The sequence below is a fragment of the Cavenderia fasciculata genome, assembly GCF_000203815.1.
Source record: "Cavenderia fasciculata unplaced genomic scaffold Scf_ET2XIPL01COFD4-5, whole genome shotgun sequence".
In the NCBI taxonomy this organism is placed as follows: domain Eukaryota; phylum Evosea; class Eumycetozoa; order Acytosteliales; family Cavenderiaceae; genus Cavenderia; species Cavenderia fasciculata.
In genome coordinates this window covers 2,758,793-2,785,232 of record NW_004457695.1, presented here as the reverse complement: position 1 = coordinate 2,785,232, position 26,440 = coordinate 2,758,793, and the positions used below count along the sequence as shown (strand labels likewise).

Here is a 26,440-nt window from a genome sequence, read left to right as displayed (position 1 = left end):
TTGATTTCCATTTTATGTTGATTATTTATTGAATTTGTTTTGAAACCAATCTGCTATAGAAACCATTGAGGTCCATTAATTCTCTGTGATTACCTTGTTCAATGATGGTACCATTGTGAATGACGGCGATAATGTCACTGTCAATAATCGTAGAGAGACGATGAGCAACCACAATCGCTGTCTTGCCCTTCATAATGTTATCAAGAGCTGCTTGTACAACCTTTTCACTCTTGGAATCGAGCGCAGATGTAGCTTCATCCTTTAAGATACATAGATAAAGTGCAATGTGTTGATGATATTAGAGTCAATCATGATATTAGAGTCTAGAATCTTTTGTTTCTACTTACGAGTAATAGGATCTTGGGTTGACGAATGATAGCACGGGCAATGGCGACACGTTGTTTCTGACCACCAGATAATTGAGTGTACTTGTCACCAAGTTGAGTTTGGTAGCCATTTGGAAGTGCAGAGATAAAGTCATGAGCATTGGCAGACTTGGCTGCAGTTTCAACCTCTTCCATGGTAGCGTTGGGTTTTCCATAGACGATATTGTCATAGACAGTTCCAGAGAATAGAGTTGGTTCTTGACCGACGAGACCAAGGATCGAACGGAGTGATTTGAGATTCATACCATGAATATCTTGTCCATCGATGGTAATTTCACCTTGAGCTGGATCGTAGAAACGTTCGAGTAACGAGATGATAGAGGATTTACCACCACCTGATGAACCGACCAAAGCAACCTTTGATCCAGCTGGAATGACAAGGTTCAATCCATTGAAAATCTTCTTGTTGGGTCTTGATGGGTAGGTGAAATGCAAGTTTTTAATTTCAATGTCTCCACGAATTTCAGTTGGGTTGACGGTGGTACCCTTGTTGATAAATGGGTCAATCTTGGAGACACGATCAATGAGAGCAAAGATGGATAGCGTGGCTGTTTTGGCTTTGGCCATGTCAGGTGCGAACGAAAAGCTCTGACCAATACCCTGTGAGGAAAGGACAATAGCCATGAACACTCTCATCATTACACCAAAACCTTCAATTGCATTGATAGCATTGATGCAAACTGACTCGGAGGGCCAGAAATCATTTGGTCCACCAAAAGGACCGGCACATGTGTCTGCGAGTTTAGAGTCGGATGCTGGCCATTCATTGCTGTCTACTAGTCGACCACCATACCAATAGGATAGTGCGTACACGGCAAATATGACAAATTGAGAGAATCCCATGGCAATACCCGAGACTTGAGCATTCTTGAAACCCATCGACATGGGACCGGCTAGTTTCTTTTCATAGTTTTTGAATATCTTTTCTTCCGATGAGAATGATGCGACTGTTCGAACGGCTCCGATGGCCTCACTGGCTACTTGGCCAGCATTTGCATAAGCGTCCTTTGACTTTTGAGAGAAACCTTGCATAAAGTCCAACTCTAGCTTACCTGCCAAGATGATGGCTGGGATAGTGGCAGTTACTACAAGAGCCAACTTCCAACCACTCACATAGGCAATGATGAGACCTACTAAAGCAGTAATCAAGTTTTGTAGTAACAGACCTAATCTGTCTGAAGAGAGACCCTGGACAAGCGTAGCATCCTTGGCAAGATTAGTGGTCAATACACCTGTTGCATTCTCTGGCATATCAAACCATCCAATTTCTTGACGAATAATACTACGGAATGAGATATGACGTAAACGGAATGTAAGTCTTTCACCTAAATAAAGATAGAAATTAAAAAAAAAAAACAAAAGTGTTAATATATTAATTTTTTAAAGGATTCATTTCTCTTTTTTTCTCTTCTTTCAATTGAGCCTATGTACATACCAATATGATTAAAACAAACGATTTGAACGAAATGAGCAATACCACTACCTATGGCAACGATCAAGAACCAAATGGCCATCATAGCAGCTTCTTTTTTAAGAGTATCCATATCTGGGTTTTGGAAGACTGTTAAAATTTCAGCCAAGAGAATGGAAAAGATTGGATTGACAGAACCTGTGCAGAGAGCTGCAATACAACCCATGATGAATAGATGGATTTCTGGTGATGACATTTTTAATAGTCTACGAAGTGGTACCTTTTGTTTGAGCATCTCTTTTTGTTTCTTTTTGGTTGCTGCCTTGTCTCTTGCTTCTTTTTCCTCTGGAGTGAGATTAACCATTTCAATTTCCTTTTTCTTTAATTGTTCTTGTTCCAACTTTTCCTTGGCGAGAAGTTCTTGAATATCTGGTTCTTCTTCTTGATCCTTGACAGTTTCTTGCATTTTTTTGGCGAGACCCATGTCATCGGCATTGCCAGTCTTTTCTTGGAGGATTTTGGCCTTGAGTTTGTCCTCTTCAGAGCTAGCTTGTTGTCTTTGAACGAGTGAGGTGTAGACACCGTTCAATGCCAAGAGTTCGGCATGTTTACCTTGTTCGACAATAGCTCCACCACGTACGACAGCGATGACATCGGCATGTTGAACGGTTGTAAGTCTGTGAGCAATGATAATGTTGGTACGACCTTGAATGAGACGATTGATGGCTGCTTGTACAAGATGTTCTGATTCAGCATCCAACGCAGAGGTAGCTTCATCCTTTAAGATATAAAGATCAAGTGCAATGTGTTAATGATATTGTGTCAATCATGATATTAGAGTCAATCTTTTGTTTCTACTTACGAGTAATAGGATCTTTGGGTCTTTAATCATAGCACGGGCAATAGCAATACGTTGTTTCTGACCACCAGACATTTGAACTCCCTTTTCTCCCACCAATGTATCATAGCCTTCCGGCAAACTACTGATAAAATCGTGAGCGTTGGCAGCCTTGGTAGCGGCGATAATCTCATCCATTGTAGCATCTTCACGTCCATATCTAATATTCTCAATGATACTTACAGCAAATAACACTGGTTCTTGACTGACGAGACCAATGTTATCACGAAGTGACTTGACATTGATATCTTTGAGATCACTACCGTCCAATAGAATACGACCGCCGGTTGGATCGTAGAAACGTTCCAAGAGAGATACGGCTGATGACTTGCCGCCACCACTGTCACCGACTAGGGCAACAGTCTGTCCGGCCTTGATCGATAGGGTGAAATCTTGGAAGATGGGAACATCTGGACGTGATGGATACGAGAACTGGACGTGTTCGAACTCGATGTTACCTTGAACAGTCTCGAGTTTCTTACCATCCTTGGATAGTGGATCAATTAATGATTTACGATCAACGATTGAGAATATACTATGGCCTGCAGCTCTAGCAGCGGCAAAGGCGGCCATTGAAGGAGCAGCTTGACCTAAAGCCATAGCACCGATAATGACAGAGAACAATACAGTCAATACATCACCACCAGTCCATGGATTACCAGTGATTGCATTGTTGGTACCGTCAAAGATCAATTTAGAACCATACCAGAATGCCAATGAATAAGTACCAAAGATAACAAACAATACAGCACCAATACCAGCACCATTAGTATATCCCTTTTTATGACCGATAGCTAAAGCTTCCTCCAAGTTTTCAGCATAACGATTGGTTTCCTTTTCCTCTCCCGAAAACATAGACACAGTTCTAATGGCACCCAACTTTTCCTCAGCAACACTACCAGCCTTTGCATATGCTCTTTGTCCTTCAATTGCAAACTCTGAAATAACCTTTGCAACAAATCCACCAGCAATTGCCAATAATGGAGTAACTGATAAAATAACCAAAGTTAACTAAAAAAAAAAAAAGGAATATCGTCAATATTTTTTGTTTTTTTTTTCGTAACATTTTTTTACTTACTTGCCAACCCTTGGTAAAACCAATAATGAAACCACAAAGAAAAGTAGAGTTGTGATGAATATAGTTTCCAACCTTTTCACCGATACCTTCTTGGTAGAGAAGGGTGTCACTTGAGATACGAGTCGCCAATTCCGATGACTTGGTTACATCAAACCAACCAATGTCTTGTCTGAGGATGGCTTTGAGGTACTCTTGACGAACGGTCTTTGCTTGGCGTTCACCGGCAATCATCCACATGGATGTTTCAATGTAGGAACATACCAATGTACCAATACCAATGTATACAAAGTACACTGCTATTTTAGCGACTTCGGCACCTAGAGAATAAATGTAATAAAAAGTAAGTAAGACAATGTGTTGGTGTATTTATTAAGGGTTAAACAACAAACCTAGCTTGTAGTCGGGGTCATTAAAGTTCTCGGGTCTGAAGCTATCAACCATCTGACCGGCAACTCTATAAAATGAGAAGAAAGGAAAGAGGAGATGGAAAAAACAAAAAAAATTAATAAATGGAAAAGTATAATAATAATAAGATGTTTATACTGCATATATATATATATATATATATATATATTATATATTTATACTTACAAACTGATAGCTGGCATAGCAACACCATTGGCCAAGGCAGCCAAAGAGCCGAAAAACATTAACATCTTTTCAGTCAAAGTAGCATATCTAAACAACTCAAAGAAACTAACCATTGGCTTCTTTTCCTCTGCTGGTTTATCATCTTCTTTACCATCCTTTTTCTTCTTTCCAAAGAACCCTTTTTTCTTTTTCTTTTTGTCTGCTCCTTCTTCCTCTGCTTGTTGTTGTTGTTGTTTTAACTTATCATTTTGACTGATAATGTTTACATCTGATGGACATAATGATACATTATCATCTGCATTATTAATTAAATCTACTGCTTGTAATTCATTATTATTATTGTTGTTGTTGGCATTAACACTATGATCACCATCAGCTGCTTGATCACTCACGCCAATTGAGTTGGTGTCGTGGTCCATTGCTTTTTTTTTTTTTTTTTTTTTTCAGCCAAGCAAATGTCTGATCAAAAATCTAGAGATGTCACAACTAACGATAACTACTTTTATAACCCACAAATCTATTTATAAATATATATATAGATTTTGATTAATTGAGTTGTTATTAAATAAACAATTTTGGATATAATTGAATTGATGAAAAGATTATTTATAAGTTTTTAAATGTTTAAAAATACTAGAGTAAAAAAAATATATAAACCTTGTTATATATATAGATAGATAATAGTATAAATATAAAATTAAAAACAGTTAAAAGAATCCTTCGAACACAACAAATAAAATAACAATAGATGAATAACAAAGAAACTTCTCTCCTTGTTTATAAATAATCATGGATTAAATCTATTTTTAAGTTTGTACAAAGGGATAATAGAAGGTCACCTTATTTTTAAATTGGTCAAAGTGCGTATGATATCAGATGACGTTTCTCATCGAGGTGATCACGCGCTCACATCGAATTTTATTCGCTGTGTTGACCCTCTTGATCACACGGTCAAGTTTTTCACTTTTTTTCCAACGTATCTTTGACACAAGAGGTAAAAAACAGATGGCTTGAAAATGTTGTGTTTTTAAAGTTGATGATATTCTGACACAGCGACCAACATAGCGTTCGTCACCCATGATCTTGCAATAGGTGCCATACATGCAGTGTATTGGTCGTACAATTCTCGGCCTCTCTTTGGCATTGCGTTTGTCCAATTCCATACTGTATGCATACAGACTGGCTACCATGAGCAAAAGATTTAAACAAAAATATCAAACTGTATCGTAATATGATTATGCGATTGATTCAAACATGATATATAGATTTTTTTTTTTTTTTTAGTGAATAATAATTTGATTTGTTGTTGGGATTGATCAATGGATTAATAGATAACAACAAAATGGTAATGAAAATTTTCGAATGGATGGTGAATGGATAGATGGATTTGGTTAAAAGATTAAAAATAGATGGATGATGGATAAATAGGTAAGAGAGTTAAATTAACATTGATCCAATTTAATTATTACATCACCAAATTCTTTTTTTAAAAATAAAAAGGTTAACTTTTGGTTGTTTGTTGGTTGGAATCATAACTAGTTGATTGCCATTATTACCATCATGTTTAATATTGATATGAATGAGAGAGAACTATTAATCTAGTGTGTGTGCATGTGTGTAGTTGGGTTAATTAGTTTGCATGCATTGCTAGTTCAACAAACTTTCCTGATTGCTGTTTGAAGAATCATGATTCATGCCTACATGTCGTACTAACCCAACCCATTTTTAATAAACAAAACACATCTGATCAATATATTCATTGTTTGATTTGTTTGATTTCATATCAACAATGTTGATCTATCTGTGCTATGATCATCATCAACGATGGTGGGTTGCATTTAATAGATGGTGATGTGGGAATGGTGGTGGTAAGTACTGTGTCAATCTAAAGTGTGTCATGATATCGATGGTGGTGAGTAGGATGGGGTGACCCATTGTTGGAGATAAATGAGTGTTCCCAAGTTAAATATTGATTGATAGATATGGTGAGTTGTCAAATATCAAACCTCCCTACCTTTGGATAGATGGAAATACTGTTTTTTTTTTTTATTGATCGATAGATATGGCGCATTGCCATTGATTATACATTGATTATTTTATAAATATTTTTTTATTTAAACATGGTATACCCTTGTACTCGACTTGAATGACTGGTCTGTCACTGCCGCCTTCCTTTCAACTTTGAATGGCCAATTCTTGATATATCAGACTGCACGACTGGATCACTAAACTTTCGACCAATGAGACGCTTGACATCGTACACTGTGTTTTGTGGGTTGCCGACCACCTGACTCTTGGCAGCCTCCCCAATCAAAAGTTTATCATCTTTAAATGATACACATGATGGTGTGTTTCTATTTCCTTGGCTGTTTTTGCCAAGGAACAACAATCTCTCAATACTCTACCATCGATCCATACACCTAAAAGAGAAAATAATTACAAGAATAGGTTGTTCCAGGATCTATGCCAATCGTCATCTCACAATTTTCTTCCCAAGCTAGATTTCTTAAAAACAATTATTAATGATTAAACTTTGAAATGATGGTGAAAACATAAAAGTGAAACGATAAAAGTAAGAGGGATTATTATTATTAAAATTCAGAGTGCTAAAGTGGGCGATGGTCAAACTCCAAGAAACACTACCTCGCAAAAAAAAGTTAAAGTTTGACCATATTAAATATTAAATTAAAAGGCAAAGCTAGGTAATATTTAATGATTTTCACAAAAAACATCATATCTCTCTACGTACATGTTAACCAAGATTATCTCCTAAAAATCTTTCTATGTTGGCAATACAAGTGTGACAATAGAACAATGTAATGCATATTAAGTAATATATTATCTGTATCTTGGTACTATCATCGTACACATACTATTATTTGGGAGGGGGGGGGGGGGGGGGGGGGTGGATAGGTGACTTGCGATCTTCTTCTTCTTTAGCAAACCTCCTCCTCCACCACCACCACCACCACCTTCTAATAGCAATTCAGAAGTGTTTGATTGGGAGATATCTCTTCTTATGTTGTAAACTGTCCATGAAATCTCTCTCTCAGCATTCTTTGCGCTGGTTTTGACGGTGCACGATGAGAGTGCATGCTATAGGGGTCACCTTTCATGAAAAGGGGAGATTATACATGTTGAATCGATGAGAGAAAGCACATGAGACAGTGGTTGAGTATAATCCCGACCAAACTCCAATAATTGTAATGATAAAGGTAATACTAGCAGTTCTTGTGCGCATTTTACAATTGTAATTAGCACACATGCCAGCACATCAGTTTTTTTTTTTTTTCCTCCAAAAGTTAAGCTTTATAAGTTGCATTTCTGTTCTTTTCTTTCAAACTTAACTTCAAGTTAAGAATTACAAGGCAAAATAATAAAATAATGGCAGATGAAAATATTAAAAATTTGGGAGACGGTGCAATTGCAATCTGAGCATCACACATTTTGGGGTGGTGCCGGATCAAAGGATGGATTAAAAGTATGGAAGGTCCAAGGGTCGAATGTGGTCGAGGTGAAACAAGAAGACCATGGAACGTTCTTGGACGGCGAATCCTACATCGTATTGAACACGCACCAAAAGAAATTTGACATCTATATATGGTTGGGCAAGTTGAGCACCAAGGAAGAGAAAGATACTGCCCACCACAAGGCTCAAGAGTTGGATGATTTCCTTGGTGGTACACCAGTCCTATACCGAGAGGTACAGGGATTCGAGTCCAAATCTTTTGCCAAACTATTCCCAGGCAAAAAGATTGTTAGCGGTGGATCAGTCAAAGCCACTACCAAGGCCCTCTACAAGGTATCTGATAGCTCTGGAAAGTTAATATTCGAAGAGGTCGCAAAAGGTGATTTCCCAAAAAGCATATTGGACACCAACGAAGTCTTTATTGTGGATTCTGGCATGTCGGTCTATATCTGGTATGGCAAGAAATGCTCGGTCGATGAAAAGAAGAAATCTTTCCGCTATGCCAAAGAGTACTTGGATGCTCAAGATCGAGATGAATCTGCATCGGTAGTGCTTATCAAAGAAGGAAATGAAAATGAATTATTCGACGAATTGTTTGTAAACTAGATCAAGAAGGTCAACAGTCATCACAGATCAACAAACACACAAGTCAATTACCAACCATTCTTCAATATCAACTTTATAAATAAATAAAAAAAAAAGATAGTACAAGAAACCACAATATCGTGCCTTGAAAATTTTAATTCAATTAAATAATTAAAAAACTAAACAAATAAATGTATGTGTAATATAATAATGATTTGGTCCACTTAGCTTACTGACTTCAGTCTTTTTATTGAATGATCATCAATTGATTGTGTCAAACAAAAAGGAATAGAGAAGAGGAGAAAGAGTTTCAATCAACATTATTTCAATGTGTATTTCGAAACTCTTATCTAAGAGATAGAATATTTAAATCGATTGCGAGCAGCGATGATGATGGTGGTGGTGGTGGTGTTGATAGTCGATTTGCAATCGATCGAATATGTCGTTATGAACATTGGTACACTGCACAGCAAATGTTGGAGCATGGACATGTTGGACTATTGATCGATAAGATCAAGCGTGGTATCTACGTACCCTTTCACGCGAGATCAATCGCGTCGATCTGTGAAACGGTGACGGATCTAGAACAATTCAAATACCTCTACCAACTAAAGAGATCGTCATTCTTGGCGGGCAACCTTGTAGCATGTGCTTGTCGAGGAGGCAATGTCGAGATTGTAAAGATGCTACTCGGACAGAGAGACCCAATAGAATTATCGGTAGAGAATGCATATCATGCAGCACTCGAAAGTGGCATGAAAGAGGTGTTGGAGGTACTGATCGAGATGAATGTCGAATGTATAGATACCAATTATTTACATGGTGATTATTTCACAGTCAGAGAGTTAGAATGTTCGAAATGGTTCAAGATTCAAAGTGGGTTCGAGGTGCGCAAGAATCGATTGAATGGTAATAGATTGTTTGATAATATACGTCGAGCCAGTATAGAGTTGGATGCATTTATCGCAAGACATCCTACTCGAAAAGATGATCACGATTACCTCAACAAATTCTTGTCGACCGACACTACAAACCATTTGGCACGCGTAGAGGTAGAGTTTGTCGACCGTCAAGCCAACGTTGAAAAGGTAGTCGACTACCTATCACGCGAGCTTCGTCCACTACACAACCACATGTTTAAATACATTGCATTGGTAGATTTGGACATGTTGATTGCATGTTATGACGGCAGCAAGCAAGCTGCTCTACTCTCTGCAACGCAACGAACCGACGTCGATTCATTTGCCATTGTAAAGAAGCTGTATGATCACGGGTACAGGTTCCCCGCCATCATTCGCGAATATCTCAAGGTTGGAACGCCCGAGATATTGGAATTTTCCGAGGAGAAGCTTGCAGAGAATAATTGGCGAGTGTCTCTCGACTCCAAGACGCCATCCGATTTAGAGTTGGCATTCCTACGAGAAGATGTTGACTTTTTTGACACCCGTTTCAAAACAAAGGAAAAGAGATTCCAATACCATGAATTAAACTTTATGCAAAAGTATTGGAGTCATCGATTCTGTGCCACTGTCATACGTATGGTTCGAGAGGAGCCATCATTTACAGAGGATCTAGTGTATAATACTCTTGCATCGCTATGGCAGATCCTCCAACGACCAGGACCTGCTTTGGACAAATTCGTAAGTCTTGTCGCCCGTACACAGTCCAAACAACTATATCAGCTGTACGTAGCTCGAGATTTGGGATTGAGTCGACTTGTACAAAAGGCAGCATGTGCCAATGGAAGCGTAGAGTTTCTTCGATTCATTGCCACTTTGAATCCTCTCACCTTGGTACCAAGTGTTGCTATCGAACAGGGTTGGGACAATGTAATATTATTCGAGTTGGAGCTAGCAGCAGCAGGACAAAGAGGAGATAATAATAATAATAATAATAATAATAATAATAATAATAATAATAATAACACAAAATCATTACCAGCCACGACCCTATCGATGATCGTGTCAAGTGGTCAAGTTCAATTATTAGAGTATTTCATGCAACGGGATCCCAAGCTCAAACAAGTTCTTTTCGAGTTGGACCAAAAATCATTTATCAATCAAATAATGATAGTACCTTACAAGTATGAAATGCTTCTTTATCTATTCCACGTTGGCTACAAACTACAAACTGGATCACTCCACATTATCAATCATTATGGATTCATTTCAACAATTAATGATTCTACAATGCTTAAAATATTGTCATTTATCAAAGATCAATATCAATCGGTACAAAATCAACAATAAATCGTAAGTGTACATTTTACTTGTCAGCTCCCCCTCTCTGTCACATCATCTTGGTTTAGAACCCAAAGGCAGATCTTACATCTGCTTATAACTACAGGTTATTTTTTTATTTATTTATATATCAACTTCTTCTTCTTCAACAATATCATTTGTATTTTCACTGGCTCGTTGAAGGATTGGGCTGATGAGTTGATCAAGATCCTTAAACTTGTCAACAAACTCTTGATTGGTAGCGCTTTGGTTGTTGTTGATCCATTCGATAGTTTCTTGAAAGATACCGTCCATCTTTGATCGTCTGGTCTTTCTCTGAAATGTTCTTTCATTCTTGATGGCTTCAAGCACTGTTTCTATATAGGATTCCAAATTTTCCTTGGAATCTGAACAATTCTTTTGATCTTGGTAGTCGGCCCAGTACTTGGCGACATTGGCAGTCATCTTTTCGATTTGTTCTTTGGACAGACCGCCATTTTTGTGTTTTTTTTAAGTGGCAAATTCTTTTATTTAAAAAAAGATAATATTTTGTTAAAGCCTTGAAAATTAACTTGTACTAGTTATTTAATCAACTTATAAGCATGTGTGAATGAATTCTCTGAGAGGAAGGGTAAACACTCACCAACCAGCTTCATGAGAACGTCTAAAATCTGGTGCATGCATTTAAATGGGTGCCCATTGCCCAAAAAATAATAATAATTATACCAAGGCAAGAGTTGTTGTTATGTCGCTTGATAAAATGTCAACTTATTGTATCTGTATGTACATACATTGCATGGGTGGCAGCTGTATTATTTAAATAGAACATCTTGATGTTTTATATATAGAATTGTTGTTATTTTAAGAGTCATCATAACAAAACACTCCAAAGTAAAATAAGTAATGGGCAGTTTACAAAAAGAGGAAGGTTCACAAATTCTTTTGTGACTGGATTAAAACATTTATCAAACAAATAACGTTGATTGCTTTTGCAATAAAGTTGGTATACCTTGCAATAATGATGAGAACAAAACTACATAAAAAATCAACAATAATTGGTTTCGATACTTGATAGACAAGTCAAGATATGCCTGGTCCATATAAAAGTATAAATGTTAAACCTTGTTCAATGTATTCCATCCATTATCATTTATTTCGATATTAATAATTATACAAAACCATCCAATTTTTTTGAGACGGACTCAATAGAGTCGATAATACTTTGAACATTCCATTGATACCTATTCCCATTCAATATCATTATGCCCAATAGAAGACATCTCTCTTTATATGGCAGGTCACATGGAACATAAAAAAAACAAAATATATTGTTGATTATTATTTCTTGTCCAATTAATTAATAATTGTTAAACTACAAAAACGAAAATTAAATTGTGGTAATTAAATTATTTTAATTGTTTGTTTGGTGTTTGTGTGAACTTCATCAATGAGTTTGTGTGTGAGAGGAGAGAGATATTAAACTAATACAAACAGAGAAACAAATCATATAAACACGTTACATACAAATAATAAACACAAACAAATAATAATTAAATAAAATAAACAAACTAATAATTCATAATGGTAAACCAAAACAATGATAATAATAATAATAAATCTAATAAAGCCAAAGAAAAGGTATTAGAAGAATTAAAAACAAAAGTAGTAGAGAATATTGGTAAACTTGAAGAGACCAAAGAACACCTCATCGATGAACATCACAAGAACCAAGAGAAAGCAAAAGAAAAGATCTATGAAAAGTTGAATGTATCTAGAGACCCAAACAGCTTCAGACTCGATGAAGGAAAGACATCAGAGAGTTTCTTTAAACCTCGTACACACATTGAAGAGTCAGGTAAAGAGTTTCCAAAGCTCAACGTCGGTGAGTTCTATAGAGGTTTTCTTAGAGCATCTGGTTATAGTTGGGGACTAGCTATCACTGCTGGTCTCATTGCTTTTGGTGTCTATCGTTTTACTTCAAAACCTCTTACTCCTAGTAGCAGTACCTCTAGTGGTACTACTTCAACAACTGTTGATAATAATAACAAAAAATAATAAAAAAAAATAATAATAATTAGGAAAAGAAAAGTTGGTTGTTCAAGGTAGGATCGGACAAAAACAACAACGAAACCTGGGGATCTAAAAATATTTAAATTAAATTAAAATAAATAAAATTAATTTTATTACCCAAATTCATCACCCTCACTATTATATTTTTTTTAGTATGATTAAAAAGATAAAACAACAACAACACAAACCAACCCTTCCCTCTCTCATTCAACTTAACCCCTTTAGCTTTAGCTTTAGCTTTGTTTAAATAAATATATATAGTTTATCGTAGTAATAGTAATAACCGACTAATAGTCATTTAGAAGATATGTTACCAATAGCAATTGGATATGCATCTTTTGGTGTTTGTATAGTTGTAATATTAGCATTAAACTATTTAATTGTTAAATACTACTCTGACAAGCATGAAGCAGAAAAGTTAACAACCGTGGTTGCAGTCCTCGGTTTAACCATCACCCTTTTATGTCTATTCATTATCCCAGTAGATATCTTGAATGTCAGTACAATGTCTGATCAAGGAGGAAATGTCACACTATCAACAAGTGATATCAATTTTAGAAATGATTCTATTAGAATTATTTATTATGGTAAGAGAGAGAGAATAGAAGGAAACGACAAAGACGAACGCAATTGTAAACATAGTTTTCTGACCGATTTCTTTTCTTTTCTTTCTATTTCTATTTCTATTTCTATTTTCTTTTTTATTTAGTATTATACGCATTAATTTTAGGATTTGCATTGGTATTGATACCATTTGCTTATTTCTATTTTGAAGAGTATGATGAAGGATTAACAACATGTCAAAGAGTATATGCGGGATGTAAATACACAACCTTTTTAATTGTATTTATGGTTGTATTGCTGATTGTTGGAGCATTCATTCGTCCTGGATCTTCAAAACCAGTGGATAATCAAAACGTTAAAGATTGGATTCAAGATGAAATTATGAATCAAAACGCAGCAGAGGCATCTTTAATGTTTGCCATTGCTTGTTTGACATTACTTGGATTTATCGTTTGGATTTCATACACTGCCTATGGTCTGTCGGCAATGCCAATGGGTCTGATCAAAGGAAAGAGAAGAGTATCAGATGATCGTGATCAAATCGATAGCGATCTCTCCAAGACTAGAGAACGTGTTGGCTTCCTCTCTTCAAAGAATGCATCTGGAAAGAACATGTCGTCACGTGACGAAGCTAATCTTTCACTTCTTCAATCGCGTGAAAGAGCCCTTCAACGTCGTTCAAGTCGTTTGGATGGTTCGGAAAAGGGAATTAAAAAGATTCTCGTCATATTCCGTCCATTCTCTTTTATCTTTGGTTTTGTTTTCCTTTTGGTATCATTCCTTATAGTAATTTCTATCGTTCTTTCAATCATTGATAAACTTACAAGTTCAGTTTGTGGTTCATCTTGTGGTTTCCTTACTACTTATCCAAAATTAAAAAATCCAGTTGATTTACTTTTATCACTTCTTGCTCCTGTATGGAAACAAAAAAAAAAAGAAAAAAGAATAATAGAATAAGAAAAAGAAAATATTAACCTTTTTTCTTTTTTCTTTTTAGTATTTCCCATTAGATTTTATAATTTTAGGATTATTAATTACATTTGTATATTTCTCAACTTTGGCAGGTATTGTTCGTATTGGTATTAGATTTATTTGGATCAAGATGTATGAATTTTTACCAAGAAGAACTGCACCACAAGGTCTTTTAATGGCCACCGTTCTTTTAATGCTTGCCAATCTTTGTATGAATGTTCAAATTCTCACATTGGCTCCTCGTTATGGTATGTTTGGTACTCAAGTTTGGTTCAATGCTACCAGTCAAGCCGTTTCTCCATGCAGTTTGGATGCTCCACCCAATGCCTGTCAAATGACTCAAATCGGTGTCCTCTCTTCAAGAATTCAAATGGGAACAAGCTTCTTTGGTATTGTTTATTATTATGCAACTTGGGTATTTGTTGGTACATTTTTAATTGGTCTTGTAGTTTCTCTTATTCGTAAGAGACAATCAAATGTTGTTGCTTATCGTGATGATAGCGATGAAGACTTTTAAAAATAGAAAAAATTAAAAAAGAAAAGAACAAAAAGAAAAATATATATTTTTTCTATACCTGCCCTTATTAATCATTAAAATCAATAATAATCAAGTAATAATATTTTACATATTAATTGTAATTATCAATAAATTATTTCCCTCTTCAATCCCTTTTTTTAAAAAATATAATAGTTTTTTCCCTTTTATTTATTTATTCTGGAGGATAATAAACAATTGCTGCATTTCCTTTACCTTTGTTAAATGTACACAATTGAGATTCTTTTCCACGTGGATAAGGTGAGAATGATACAACCCAATCTTGACCAACATGTCTAGAGTCACGGCTGTTGTTAAAGGTAACTGGTTCTCTTAGGAGGAGGGGTATAGAGGTTCGAGTCAACTTGTAAACTTGTTGGACTAGAATGGTTGCTGCTTCACTAACCTTTTCAACACCTTCACATCCCAAATCGATAAAGAGGTCACGAATTGGTTGTTTAAAGTGGATTGACATGAATGTATCTCGTTTGTTGCTGGCGCTGAGAGCTACAATCATGTGAATTTTGAGTCCTTCTTTTTTCTTTTTGTATTTCTTTGGATCGTATTTATAGATGTGTTGATCGGTGATGATGAGGGTACGTAGTTGAGATTTTCCTCTCTTGTTGACCTTGATGACATTGTCGGCAAAGAGAATTTCCTTGTCCTCTCCTTTTGGGAAAAGATTTTGAATGGCTTCTGTAAATTGTTGTTTCTTGGGATTACTATCATTGGACATGTAATCTGCCATAAATCTACGTTTTGGTTCCCAAGGTTTCTTTTTCAAATATCCTCCACCAAACAAGTCCAAACAAAGAATCTTTTGTCTTACAAGAGCACGTTGTTCAAGTGTCAGTTTTGAAACCTTGACCTTTGCCCACCATGTAATGTGCATAACTTGCATCATATCATCGATTGGACGACGACATGTCCACAAGGCTGGCATTGGGCGACCCTTGTTGTAATAGGGTCCTTCAATCCATTGACCAAGTTTTTTGATAAACGATCGAATCTTGTATCGTTGATAGACAGATTGAATTCTCTGAACGGCTCTCTTTCTAGCCAATTGTCTTTGAATTTCTTCCTTTTCCTCTTGTAGACGTCTCTTTTCTGCTTGGAACCATACTCGCGCCTGATGGCCTCTCCATAGCTTTTGAATGATCACAACAGCCTTTGGTAAATTATCTTCTCTGATTTTTTCAAACAAGAATAATGTCTTGGCCGATTTGATAAATAGTTTTTTTCTTCCAAATACACATTGTTGATTTCTTTCATTTACATTTGAAATTAAATTTTTAATAATTTCTTCTACTCCTTCTTTAATTGATTTCTAAAATATAAAAAGAAACCAAATTAAAATTAATAAACAATATAGTTTTTTTCTTTCTTTCTTTCTATTCTATTACATACATCCCAAATTGGCCAAGTAGAATTACAGGTAATACTAAATCTTGAAAAGAATCTATTATAATGCCATTTATTTGCAAAACCAGCTTTAATAACTTTAACTGTATCAACTGTATTTAAATATCGAATCTAGAAAATAAAAAGAAATTAGTTTTAGTTTAATATTAATATAATCTTATTTCTTTTTCTTTTTCTTTTTTTTTTACTTACTTGATCTAAAACTCTTTCATGATCAAAATAATTTGATTTCTTTTGATCATTTGATTTTATACATCTAATATAATGTGGTTGACAAGTTAGGAGGATACTGATGAGTTCATTGATGGCAACTTTAAATTGTTGAGCCGATGTCATTGGCATTCTTTTGCTGTTGCTAATCTTTAATTGTTCAGAGATGGAGTAGATCGAGTGGATGATGTCATTTTTCGATGTTTCAACTGCCAACAAGAGATCATGATGAAGAGAATCACGATTCTTTGCCAAAAAGTGTGTCAAGTCGTAGGTTACTTTGCCTGCATAGTGTTTGACAGTGAATTGGCAAACTGGTGTCTCAAAGGATTGAGGAGACGATGGTGAAAGGGCCAATGTTTGTTCAAACGATTGATAGAATGGATGTTTGTCAAAGAACTGATTAAACTTGTTCATCAGAGTCTCTGGAGTGGCCTGACCAACCAAACAAGACTCTTCTAGTAGCTTGAAAAGACCTACTGGGTGACCTTCAATCAACTCAATGACGGGCGCATTGTCAAAGTAGTTGATGTTGACCCAGTTGATACCTTCCTTTTCATAGTCTTCCTGTTCTTGACGGAGGACGAGGTGGATAAAGAGTTGTTGTAGTTTTTCGTTGGCATAGTTGATGATGAATTGCTCGAAACTGTTGTTTTGAAACACTTCAAAGCCATAGATATCGAGGATACCAATCATTGATTCGACATGCACTCGGTCCTTTGGCTTGAGGGTGGTGTTTAGACGATCCAAAATATGACCAAACAATCTTTCATATAATACACGTGCCAAAGAGTCTCTTGCATTGCATGCTTGATGGTAATCCAAGAGTACACGAATCGAACTGGCACGTTTTCCAGCACCAGTAGTCAAAGATCTCGAGATGAGTGCCTTTTCAAGAGAGTCTTGGTTACATTGCAACAGTAGACATATGCGTTTCAACACGTCTGGTGTAGAGACAACGACAGCGTCGACCGTAGACTTTTCAGTGTCACTTTCAAAGTCTAGGTTACCAATCAACAAAATGGCAGCGATCACTCTCCAAATAGCGTCTTGTTGATGATCGTTCCAACCCAATCCGTTCATAGAATCGAGTAAATTATCAAATAATTTCTTGTCATTGATCGTGTCCACTTTGAAACAATCGCTATTACTGAGACACTTGTAGATTGACGAGTCTCCACTCAGACCATACCTTTCAGTCAATTTATGATTTGTTAAAAATTGATAAAAGATGTGAAAGTTTCTTTCGCCATGTGCTCTTGTATTAACACGTGACTTTTCAATTAAATATTGATTAATCTTTGCTCCAACTGGTATTCCATTTACATCAAATTGTAAATTTATAAATTTACCAAATCTTGATGAGTTATCCTAAATAAATAGAGCAAGAAGAATATTATTAGTCAAATCTCAATTGAGTTATGGTTAATATAATATTGATTGATTAATAAATACATTTCTAATTGTTTTGGCATTACCAAAAGCTTCTAATAATACATTTGAATCAATAACCTTTTTCATAATATCGTTGTTATTATTGTTATTAATTTTACTACTACAAAATGATATATAGTCCATAAATATTTTTGATGCTTCCGTTTTACCTAATAATAATAAATGTAATTGATTAATTATTAATGATTCAATGTATTCAATCTATTTGTTTGATTGATGTTTTCATACCAGCACCACTTTCTCCAGTTATGATTACACATTGATTTTCCTTGGTCAATAATAATTTCTTGTAAGTGTCTTCTGCCAGGGCATAGATGTGTGGTGGACACTCATACATGTACTTGTTTCTAAATGATTGTTTTGATTGCGTTGAATAAATATTGGTTGAGGATGAAGAGGCAGTTGTGGTGGAAGAAGAGGAAGAAGATGAGGCAGTAGATGAGGTAAATGGATTGATACTGATAATCTGCTCACCAATCTTGGTATAGATCGACCCCTTTTGAAATCGAAGTTGTATGTTGTTTAATACATCAGTCTCGCTCAACTGTTCAAGGTAGCATAGATCCTCTAGACCTTCTGACACTCTGTAATGGTTCATCTTGCTACTGATCTAATCAACAACACAGCGACTGACACCTGATAGCTACTACTACTTTGATATTACTCGATATAGGTGATGAATGTCGATAGATTATAACTAGTAGTAGAGTCGTAGCTAGTTGTGGGTTCTATGACTTATCTGTAATGTAGCTTGATTGATTGATTGCTGGTGACTAGTCGCGACGGTTGATCTCGTGGTGGTGTAAGTGAAAGATGTCAATCTGATTCTTCACACATGTACACACAACAACAAACAATTAATAAATAACAATGAACGTGTGATGTTGTAAGTTGGTAAAGATAGAAGATGCAAAATATTTGTAGAGAGGAGGAGATAGGGAGAAGGAAGTAAATAATAGGGACTAATACCACACTCAACTCTCAGAGATACTTTGAATCTGATCCTGGGCATGACAATGAAAATATCCACTTTTTTTACAACTTTTTTTTGATGTGATTTTTCGATCGATGATTTTTAAATATATATATATTCATAAAATGAAATTAAAGGTATCAAAGATATGTTCTCATAATATAGAAGAGTAGTTTTGAATGGATAAATATAAGGTGTTCATATTAAATTATAAAATATACACCTCACCACCTCTTTTTCTTTTTTTTTTTTTCCTGTCTTTTCTTTTTAACCAAATTTTGAATTAAATAGTATTATAAATGCCATCCTCTATTTATTTTTTAAATATTCACAACAATAAGAAAGTTGGAAACAGTTGAATATTTTTTTTTTTACAATTCAAGTACTCTAAAAATTGTAGTTGGTTGTGGTGTTAGGGATAGATTACCTCCAGCTTCAGTCAAGTAGTTCCCATGAAATGTTTGGATATAGTAATCATTTATAGCATTGTAAAGACCATTCACAGGGATTAACTTTAACCTTTCCCAAGTTTGAATATTTCCAGATCCATCCTCTGATCCATTTGGTTTGACCCTAATAAAATTTCTTCTACTGTCTTCCAATGCAACATGAATATTATCAGTTTCATGCATTTGAAACTTTTCACATATATCAATCTTGGTGGCATCACACTTGACAATCTTGGCACCTGATTCCCATGCAAGTGTTGTTCCCTGAACTGATATATATTTCCAACTTCCCACTGCTTGAATGGCAACATATGGGTGTGATCGACGACCACGTAATTCATTTGAATGAAAAGAAGTATTAGTTTGAGACATATAATAATAACTCTATGACCCAAGAAAAGTATAAATAATAAATAATTAAATTTGACTTTTGGAAGAAAACATTAAAAAATTAGGGAAATGAATCTATAGATATGATGCAAAGCCAATGACATATTATAATAACTATATATTATTACAATAAATACTACTAATGCTGCAGGTAGACATTTGAGTTATAGATAATGAATTAAATCAAAAATGAGATTTAAATAAATAAATTTGATTTAATTATGGTTTATTAAATGAGTGGAATGGTTGGTTGGTTGATTGTAACTATTATTATTATTTTGATTATTTTGATTATTATTTGGAGGTTGGATGAATTAAATTTAAAGAACTAAATATTTTTGATTGATTTTAAGCAGAACTAGTTTCATATAATGGATTGACACCAGCATTACCAGATTCTTGGTAGAGTGGATTGGATGAGATGGCACCATCAGAGAATGGAGAGTCACCAAAGAAGGCGCTGGTTGGCGGGACGGACTTCTTGAGGAACTTCCAGGCACCGGCAACTAGAATGGCAGCACCTGCGACGGCACCGGCAATAGCGGCAGACAAGACTGTGGTGTTGGTAGTCTCGCTGGTTGGTTTGGATGAGACGAGAAGTGCAACGTTTTCAGTGGCTGTGAGATGACTGACGTTACGTTTGGCGATTGGTGCATTGTAACCGAGATCATCGACAAAGACGTTGAGGAAGATGACACCGACGACTGGGTTGTGGACAGTGATGGTCTTGATCAAGGCATTCAAAGTGTCTTGGTCTTCAACACAGGTGATCTTGTTGGTTTCATTGACACAGTATTCCTTTTCAACGTTGCCATAGAATGAGATGGATGCACCAGCAACGAGTTGTTGGGCAGTATCAACAACCGAGATGACAAGAGAGACATTGTTGATCTTGGAATCTGGGTCTCTAAAAGTGACACCAGTGATGACAATATCGGTTTGTTCAACTCCGGCAAACTTGGGTTGATTGAGTGTAATGTAGGGAGCTACGTTGACCGACTCAACATCGATAGTGATGGCCGATGGAAGAGAGATGAGTGACTTGTCGTCGACGAGGTTGAATGAGAACCCAGCATATCCACGACCGAACCCACCGAGTTTGGGAATGTAAACTAGACGCCACAACTTGTCGACTGGGTCGTATGTACCAAGTGAAGAACCCTTTGCAATCTCGGCACCGACAAAGCCATTATCTGCATTGGATGCATTGTAGGCACGGAAGTCACCGGAAATACCCTTGATCGAGTTGACGGTACAGACGAGGGTGTTGTTTGGCGAATCGATATCATAACCAGACCAAGACATGATGATACTTTGGTTCATTGGGAATGAGATGACTTGGGTCAATGGTGCTGGAGCTTGGACATTGACAATGATATAGTCGTTCAATACAATGATGGGTGGATCGTTGACTGGGAGTACATTGATGTTGATGGTAGAGACGTTGGATACAATACCTTGTTGAGAGACGAGGTTGAATGATACGTTAAAGATGGCATTTCCATTGTCGTTGGCCAATGGAGTGTAGATGAACGAGTACTTGGTGTTGTATTGGAACTTGTCACCATTCTTGGCAACACGGAGACACTCCTCTTCATTACAAACATAGTATGACAATTGTCCACGTCCTTCAAGGTTGACCAAGACAAGATCGAATTGTTCTTGACCTCTTGGTGGTGCACCTTCAATGATAAAGTTGAGTACAGTGTCTTCATTGGTGTTGAGCTCGTTGAGACCGGTGTAGGTGGGTGGTTTACGTGGAGCAACATAGAATGTGGCAGTTGATGGTTGTTGAGATGCCAACAAGTCAGAGTCAATAACATTGAAAAGAATAGAGTCGAGGGGACCGGCAAAACCAATGGTATCATCGTTGGATTTACCTGCATTTGGACGGTACACTACATTGTCGGTTGGGAGGATAGTAGAGGTTGAGGTGACTGGTACATTGTTGACGAGGAGGACACCGTTGGTTGGGAGGGTGACCAACTTGATGGTAGCTGGGAGTGGTTTGTCATCGGCATAGTTAAAGTTGAATGTGACACTAGTATCTTGGTCACAAGAGCTGTTGGTTTGGATGGCAACTGGAGCTTGGTTAATGTATGTGTAGACGAGGGTCATGGTAGTGTCTGAGGAACAGGCACCAACTTGATCACAACACTTGGCCTTGAAAGTAGTGGTGTATGGGTTGATAGAGTTGGCTGGTGTTTCCTTGGCACTGAATTGCTTGGTCGAGAGAACAACTGGTGATGCAACACTGGTAATAGCAACACTGCTAGAGTCGGTGACTTGACCAGTAGTTGGGAGTGAGACAACATAACATGTCAAAACATCTCCGACATCTACATCATTGGGTGTGAGTGATTGGAGTGGATGTGAGAGTTGAGTGAATGAGAGTGTGGCAGATGGAAGAGTTGGTGGATGGTTAACATGGTTGACAGTGAGTGTAACAGTGATAGAGTCAGAGACAGCACCCATAGTATCATAGACATAGAATGTAAATGAGTCAGTTCCGTAAAAGAGAGCATTTGGCTTGTAGTATACAGTGTAGGGAGCCTTTCCATCGGCAGCAGCAACAGCACCACCGGCAGCAACAATCAATTGACCCTTGGATGGAGCAGTGTAGACTGCACGGAGGTTACCTTGATCCAAAGTATCGGCGTCGGTACCGTTGAGGACGATAGCGACAGAGAGACCATCTTCATTGAGTGCTGGGACAGTGACTGGGGTGGCAACTGGCTTGACATTGGTACGGGTACCAGCAGCGTTGACTTGGACAGTGACAATGTTGGATGGGAGAGCTTGGTTGTCTGCAGCAATAAACTTGATGCTTGCAATGTTGAGACCGTTGGCTTGAGCACCGTCAATGTGGTAGCAGATGGCTTGGGACACTGCCTTGTTGTTGGCGAGTGCGACTGGATTTAGGATGTTGCCAGCGATGGTGATTTCGACAGATGGGTTGGCGCAGTTGTAAAAGTAACCGGTTCCCTTGGTCATGCTGTAGATGGCAAATTGAATGGTGGTAGAGTCAGAGTCTTCGGCAGTGATGTTGAATTGGATGTTGCTACCTGGGTTGGATGTGACCGAGAGTGGTGACGAGAGGACTGGAGCAACATTCAAATGGGTAAAGGTGGCAGCAAGGTTACAGGTGGATGATGGGAGTACACCGTCGTTGATGGTGAATGGGATAGAGACGAGTACGTTGGCGGCGAAATTGACAGTCTGGTTGAATTGGAATTGGGTGGTGATTGGGTACTTGGTTCCAACGACGACAGCTGCTCCGGTAGAGGTTGTGATGGTGGCAACGTTGACAATGGTGGCGAGCGATGAAAAGACGACAGTGATGGTGTCACCGTCGACATCGGCACCTCCGAGTGTAAAGGTGGATGGTGTGTATGGGACGGCGGTCAAAGAGCTAGAGACACAGGTTGGAGGGTCGTTGACGGGGGTGACCGAGATGGAACCGGTCGAAGCAACACTCAAACACCCGTCGCTGACTGAATAGGCAAACGAGTCAGCGCCATTGTAGTTGGCCGATGGCGTGTAGGTAAAGGTCGAGAGCGAGCTCGTGTCGGTGGTGGTAGTGATGGTGGTCGAGCCGTTGACTGTGATGGTACCCTTGGTGGGGAGCGTGGTGATACGGATCGTCATGAGGTTAAAGTCTGGGTCAGACACTAACGAGCCGAATGAAAAGTTGACAGAGGTGTCTTCCGAGGTGGAGACGGTCGATGGGTTGGCAACGGGTGCGTGGTTGTAGACAATGTTCATGGTGGATGTGCCAAAGCCGATAAAGGAGACCTGGACAGTTGGGTTGTTGGATGGAGTGGTGGCGGTGGGGAACTTGACGGGCACGTTGACCGAGTAGGCAGAGACGGTCGAGGTGGTCGAGATGGCTGCGACGGCAGTAGTGGCAAACTTGTCGGCATCCGTGATGACCTTGGTGGCAATCTTGGAGAACGAGGTGGCCGAGGCGAGTGTGGCGGCAGAAGCAGCCCATGCAGAGCCCGTGGCAGAGGTCGAGGTGAACCCAAACCCAGCGGCGGCAAAGAACGTGTTCCAGTTGGTCAATGCAACGCTGCCAGTGCCTTGGACGACGGGCATGACCGAGGCTTGGGCCAATGCGTTGATGTAGAGGTCGCGGGTAGCCGTATTGACGGGTGCAGCAGTGTCCGAGTCGGTCACAACAATGATGACTCTGAATGAACCTTGTCTCCAACCATTCGAGTTTTGAGCAGCGTTGTATAATGCGAGCAAAGAGTTACCGGTCGTCGAGGTAGTGGCCGAAATGTACTGAGTGTTTTTGACGAGATCAATAATATCGGTACCGATGGTTGCGACGGCTTGGAAGTTGTATCCAGCGGCAGCATCAGAGAATGTACCGTATCCAAAACGGACGTTATCAACCTTGCCCTTGATCGTGTTGATAAATGGCTCGATAAAGTTGAGATAGTCGTTTTGGATGGTGATGGTCTTGGGTGCAACGTCCAAGAGGAAGAATACGTCGAGTGATGGGACAGGGTTGGGGATAGAGAGTGAGAATGGAACGTTGAAAGCAGACGAGCTGGTCGAGACATAGACAGACATGGAAGTTGGGTTGACATAGCCAACCGAGGTACTGGCAGTTGAAATAACGGCAGAGGCATCGCTGATTGAACAACGCTTGCTGACTGGTGTATCACAAGCATCTCCAGTCCAACCAGAGTAACATTGACACGAACCATCACCTCCTACACCATCATTGACAGTACCATTCTTGCATGTTGGAGCCAACGAACAATTGGCACCAAAATAACCTTCCTTGCAATCATAACATTGAGTAGTATTAGACCATCCAATTGAATTACATAAACAACATGTATTATTTTGGTATCCAGCACATGGTGCTCCATTACCACAAACTGGTGCAGCTAAAAAAATACAAAAAGAAAAAAGTTTAAGTTTATATTTTTTTTCTTTTTTTTTTTTTTCTTTTTCTTTTTCTTTTTTAATTACATACTAACAATGATAACAAAGGATCTTTGACCAGTCATACTAACACCTTCTTTATCAGATAGACCAAGAGAAACGACATAACGACCTACGTTTGTGATGGTTGGAGTCCAAGAGTTGGTGATGGTACCTGGATTCTTGCCAGATTGGGTGGATTGGGAGATACCGAGTGGGACATTGGATGGCTTGATGAAAACCTCTGTGCTAGTGTTTGACTTGCCAACATAGACCCATGACTTGGTTTGTCCTGGTTGGATGGTGATGACAGATTGATCGGCTGGTGTGTCATCGGTAAAATAGGGTGGTTTGACGGTAGACAGAGTCGATTGGAGAATGAAATCAGTGACGGTGAAATCGGTACCGTCAGAGATCTTGATTTGAGTGGTAAAGAGGGATGGCTTGATACCAGTGGTAAAGGTAACTAGACCCTTTGGAGAGACTGTAATATTTGGACATACTACTCCACCACCAAACTCTTCTGGTGCGGTAACCAAAGAGTAGACGAGGTCATCAGAGGTTGTCTCCTTGTCAGTGGCAACGATTTGGAATGTGTTGGTACCTGGTGTAACAACAGAGATGATTGGATAGGTGTTGGTAACAGGTGAACTGTTTTGATTCCATGTGTTGATGGTGACACTTGAAGTGAGTCTCCAATTCTTGTCGGCGTTGTTGTAGAGTGAAGAGATACGAGCACTACCACTGTACACCATGGTATAGGTGGCATTCTTGTCCTTTGGGTAGGTGAATTGGAATTCGGCGGTACCAGAGATCCAGTCATCGACAGAGTTGAGTGTGTTTACCTGGAGATTGACTGCTCTGGCAGTAGTAGAGAGACCATCGGTAATAGTACCAGTACTAGAGTTGAGAATGACTCCAACTGCAGCCGATGGATTACTGAAAAACGTAGCTCTAAATGCAAGATTCAACTTTACATTAATAACATTATATGATTGAACTGATACTGGTGCCCATGAAATAGACCCAAATCTAAAATGTGTTCCTAAAAGTAAAGAAAAAGTAGATGTATGAGTAAGTATATGCGCGGGTCAAAAGTCGGAGTTCAAAAAAAAAAAAAGATGTTTTTTTCTCGGTGTGATCGTAATTTTTGTTTCAAATAACAATCGTATGCAGTAAAACACTGAATGCTACTGAGTGTGGGTGAAGTGTTGTATCGATCATAAAGTTGATCTGTGATTTATAAATAGATTTATGAATGTGTGGTGGTGTGATATTATTGATATTAATTACCTTGAGTGAATGCACATGCAAAAACGAGGAATAGCAATCCTCTTGCAATGATTGACATTATTTATTTATTTGTATGAGCTCCTTTGTTGTCGGATTTGTGTTGTGTTGGAGGGTATGAAAAAATTTAATAATACAAGTAGAGTGATGGTAATACAGAGAGGGGGGACCACACAACAACAAACAGAGATAAATAGATAATATATAGATATAGAGATAGGAGGGGGCTTGAAAATAAATGACAATGAATGTGGAGGTTGCGAACTCTCCCCGAGCTCCTAGGATGGTCTGACACCATAAATTCAAAAGAGGGAAAGCCCAAACTCACTTTTCTGTAGATTGATTCGTGTTTCTGGGGGTACAGTAAGAAAGAGAGAGAGAGAGAACAGTTCATGACAAGCTCAGAGTCAGAATTAGTGCCCCACCCTCACTTTTGGTGGCGTTAACCTCATTCCTCTTTGTGTCTCTTGATCGCCCACTTTTATCTCGATCGGCGCCAACACGATATTTTTTTTATCAAACGTTCGATGTG

The 26,440-nt window shown here is 38.0% G+C and overlaps 8 protein-coding genes across 8 annotated transcripts; 3 read left to right on the top strand and 5 right to left on the bottom strand.

Moving 5' to 3' along the window:
- Positions 1–25: 25 nt before the first annotated feature.
- Positions 26–4,783, bottom strand: DFA_08677 (uncharacterized protein; the record flags this gene model as incomplete). The annotated part of the gene is made up of 7 exons (XM_004356112.1): positions 26–259; positions 348–1,711; positions 1,822–2,575; positions 2,660–3,706; positions 3,774–4,090; positions 4,163–4,227; positions 4,365–4,783. The coding sequence occupies 7 exons, from the start codon at positions 4,781–4,783 to the stop codon at positions 26–28; spliced, it is 4,200 nt and encodes a 1,399-aa protein (XP_004356165.1).
- A 1,672-nt stretch (positions 4,784–6,455) lies between these two features.
- DFA_08676 (uncharacterized protein) lies at positions 6,456–7,605 on the bottom strand (the record flags this gene model as incomplete). Its single annotated transcript, XM_004356111.1, has 4 exons — positions 6,456–6,536; positions 6,765–6,784; positions 6,805–6,869; positions 7,499–7,605. 4 exons carry the CDS (start codon positions 7,603–7,605, stop codon positions 6,456–6,458), a joined length of 273 nt encoding a protein of 90 aa, XP_004356164.1.
- A 143-nt stretch (positions 7,606–7,748) lies between these two features.
- DFA_08675 (uncharacterized protein) lies at positions 7,749–10,667 on the top strand (the record flags this gene model as incomplete). The annotated part of the gene is made up of 4 exons (XM_004356110.1): positions 7,749–7,790; positions 7,978–8,426; positions 8,711–9,994; positions 10,166–10,667. 4 exons carry the CDS (start codon positions 7,749–7,751, stop codon positions 10,665–10,667), a joined length of 2,277 nt encoding a protein of 758 aa, XP_004356163.1.
- A 114-nt stretch (positions 10,668–10,781) lies between these two features.
- On the bottom strand, positions 10,782–11,102 carry DFA_08674 (uncharacterized protein; the record flags this gene model as incomplete). Its single annotated transcript, XM_004356109.1, has 1 exon — positions 10,782–11,102. The coding sequence occupies one exon, from the start codon at positions 11,100–11,102 to the stop codon at positions 10,782–10,784; it is 321 nt and encodes a 106-aa protein (XP_004356162.1).
- Positions 11,103–11,325: 223 nt separating this feature from the next.
- On the top strand, positions 11,326–12,869 carry DFA_08673 (uncharacterized protein; the record flags this gene model as incomplete). Its single annotated transcript, XM_004356108.1, has 3 exons — positions 11,326–11,416; positions 12,265–12,668; positions 12,861–12,869. The coding sequence occupies 3 exons, from the start codon at positions 11,326–11,328 to the stop codon at positions 12,867–12,869; spliced, it is 504 nt and encodes a 167-aa protein (XP_004356161.1).
- Positions 12,870–13,014: 145 nt separating this feature from the next.
- On the top strand, positions 13,015–14,760 carry DFA_08672 (LMBR1-like conserved region-containing protein; the record flags this gene model as incomplete). The annotated part of the gene is made up of 3 exons (XM_004356107.1): positions 13,015–13,294; positions 13,417–14,186; positions 14,269–14,760. The coding sequence occupies 3 exons, from the start codon at positions 13,015–13,017 to the stop codon at positions 14,758–14,760; spliced, it is 1,542 nt and encodes a 513-aa protein (XP_004356160.1).
- Positions 14,761–14,953: 193 nt separating this feature from the next.
- myoF (myosin IF) lies at positions 14,954–19,659 on the bottom strand (the record flags this gene model as incomplete). The annotated part of the gene is made up of 6 exons (XM_004356106.1): positions 14,954–16,105; positions 16,186–16,311; positions 16,393–17,781; positions 17,866–18,014; positions 18,094–18,323; positions 19,214–19,659. The coding sequence occupies 6 exons, from the start codon at positions 19,657–19,659 to the stop codon at positions 14,954–14,956; spliced, it is 3,492 nt and encodes a 1,163-aa protein (XP_004356159.1).
- A 366-nt stretch (positions 19,660–20,025) lies between these two features.
- Positions 20,026–25,969, bottom strand: DFA_08670 (substrate adhesion molecule; the record flags this gene model as incomplete). Its single annotated transcript, XM_004356105.1, has 3 exons — positions 20,026–24,581; positions 24,671–25,663; positions 25,912–25,969. The coding sequence occupies 3 exons, from the start codon at positions 25,967–25,969 to the stop codon at positions 20,026–20,028; spliced, it is 5,607 nt and encodes a 1,868-aa protein (XP_004356158.1).
- Between the last annotated feature and the right edge of the window lie 471 nt (positions 25,970–26,440).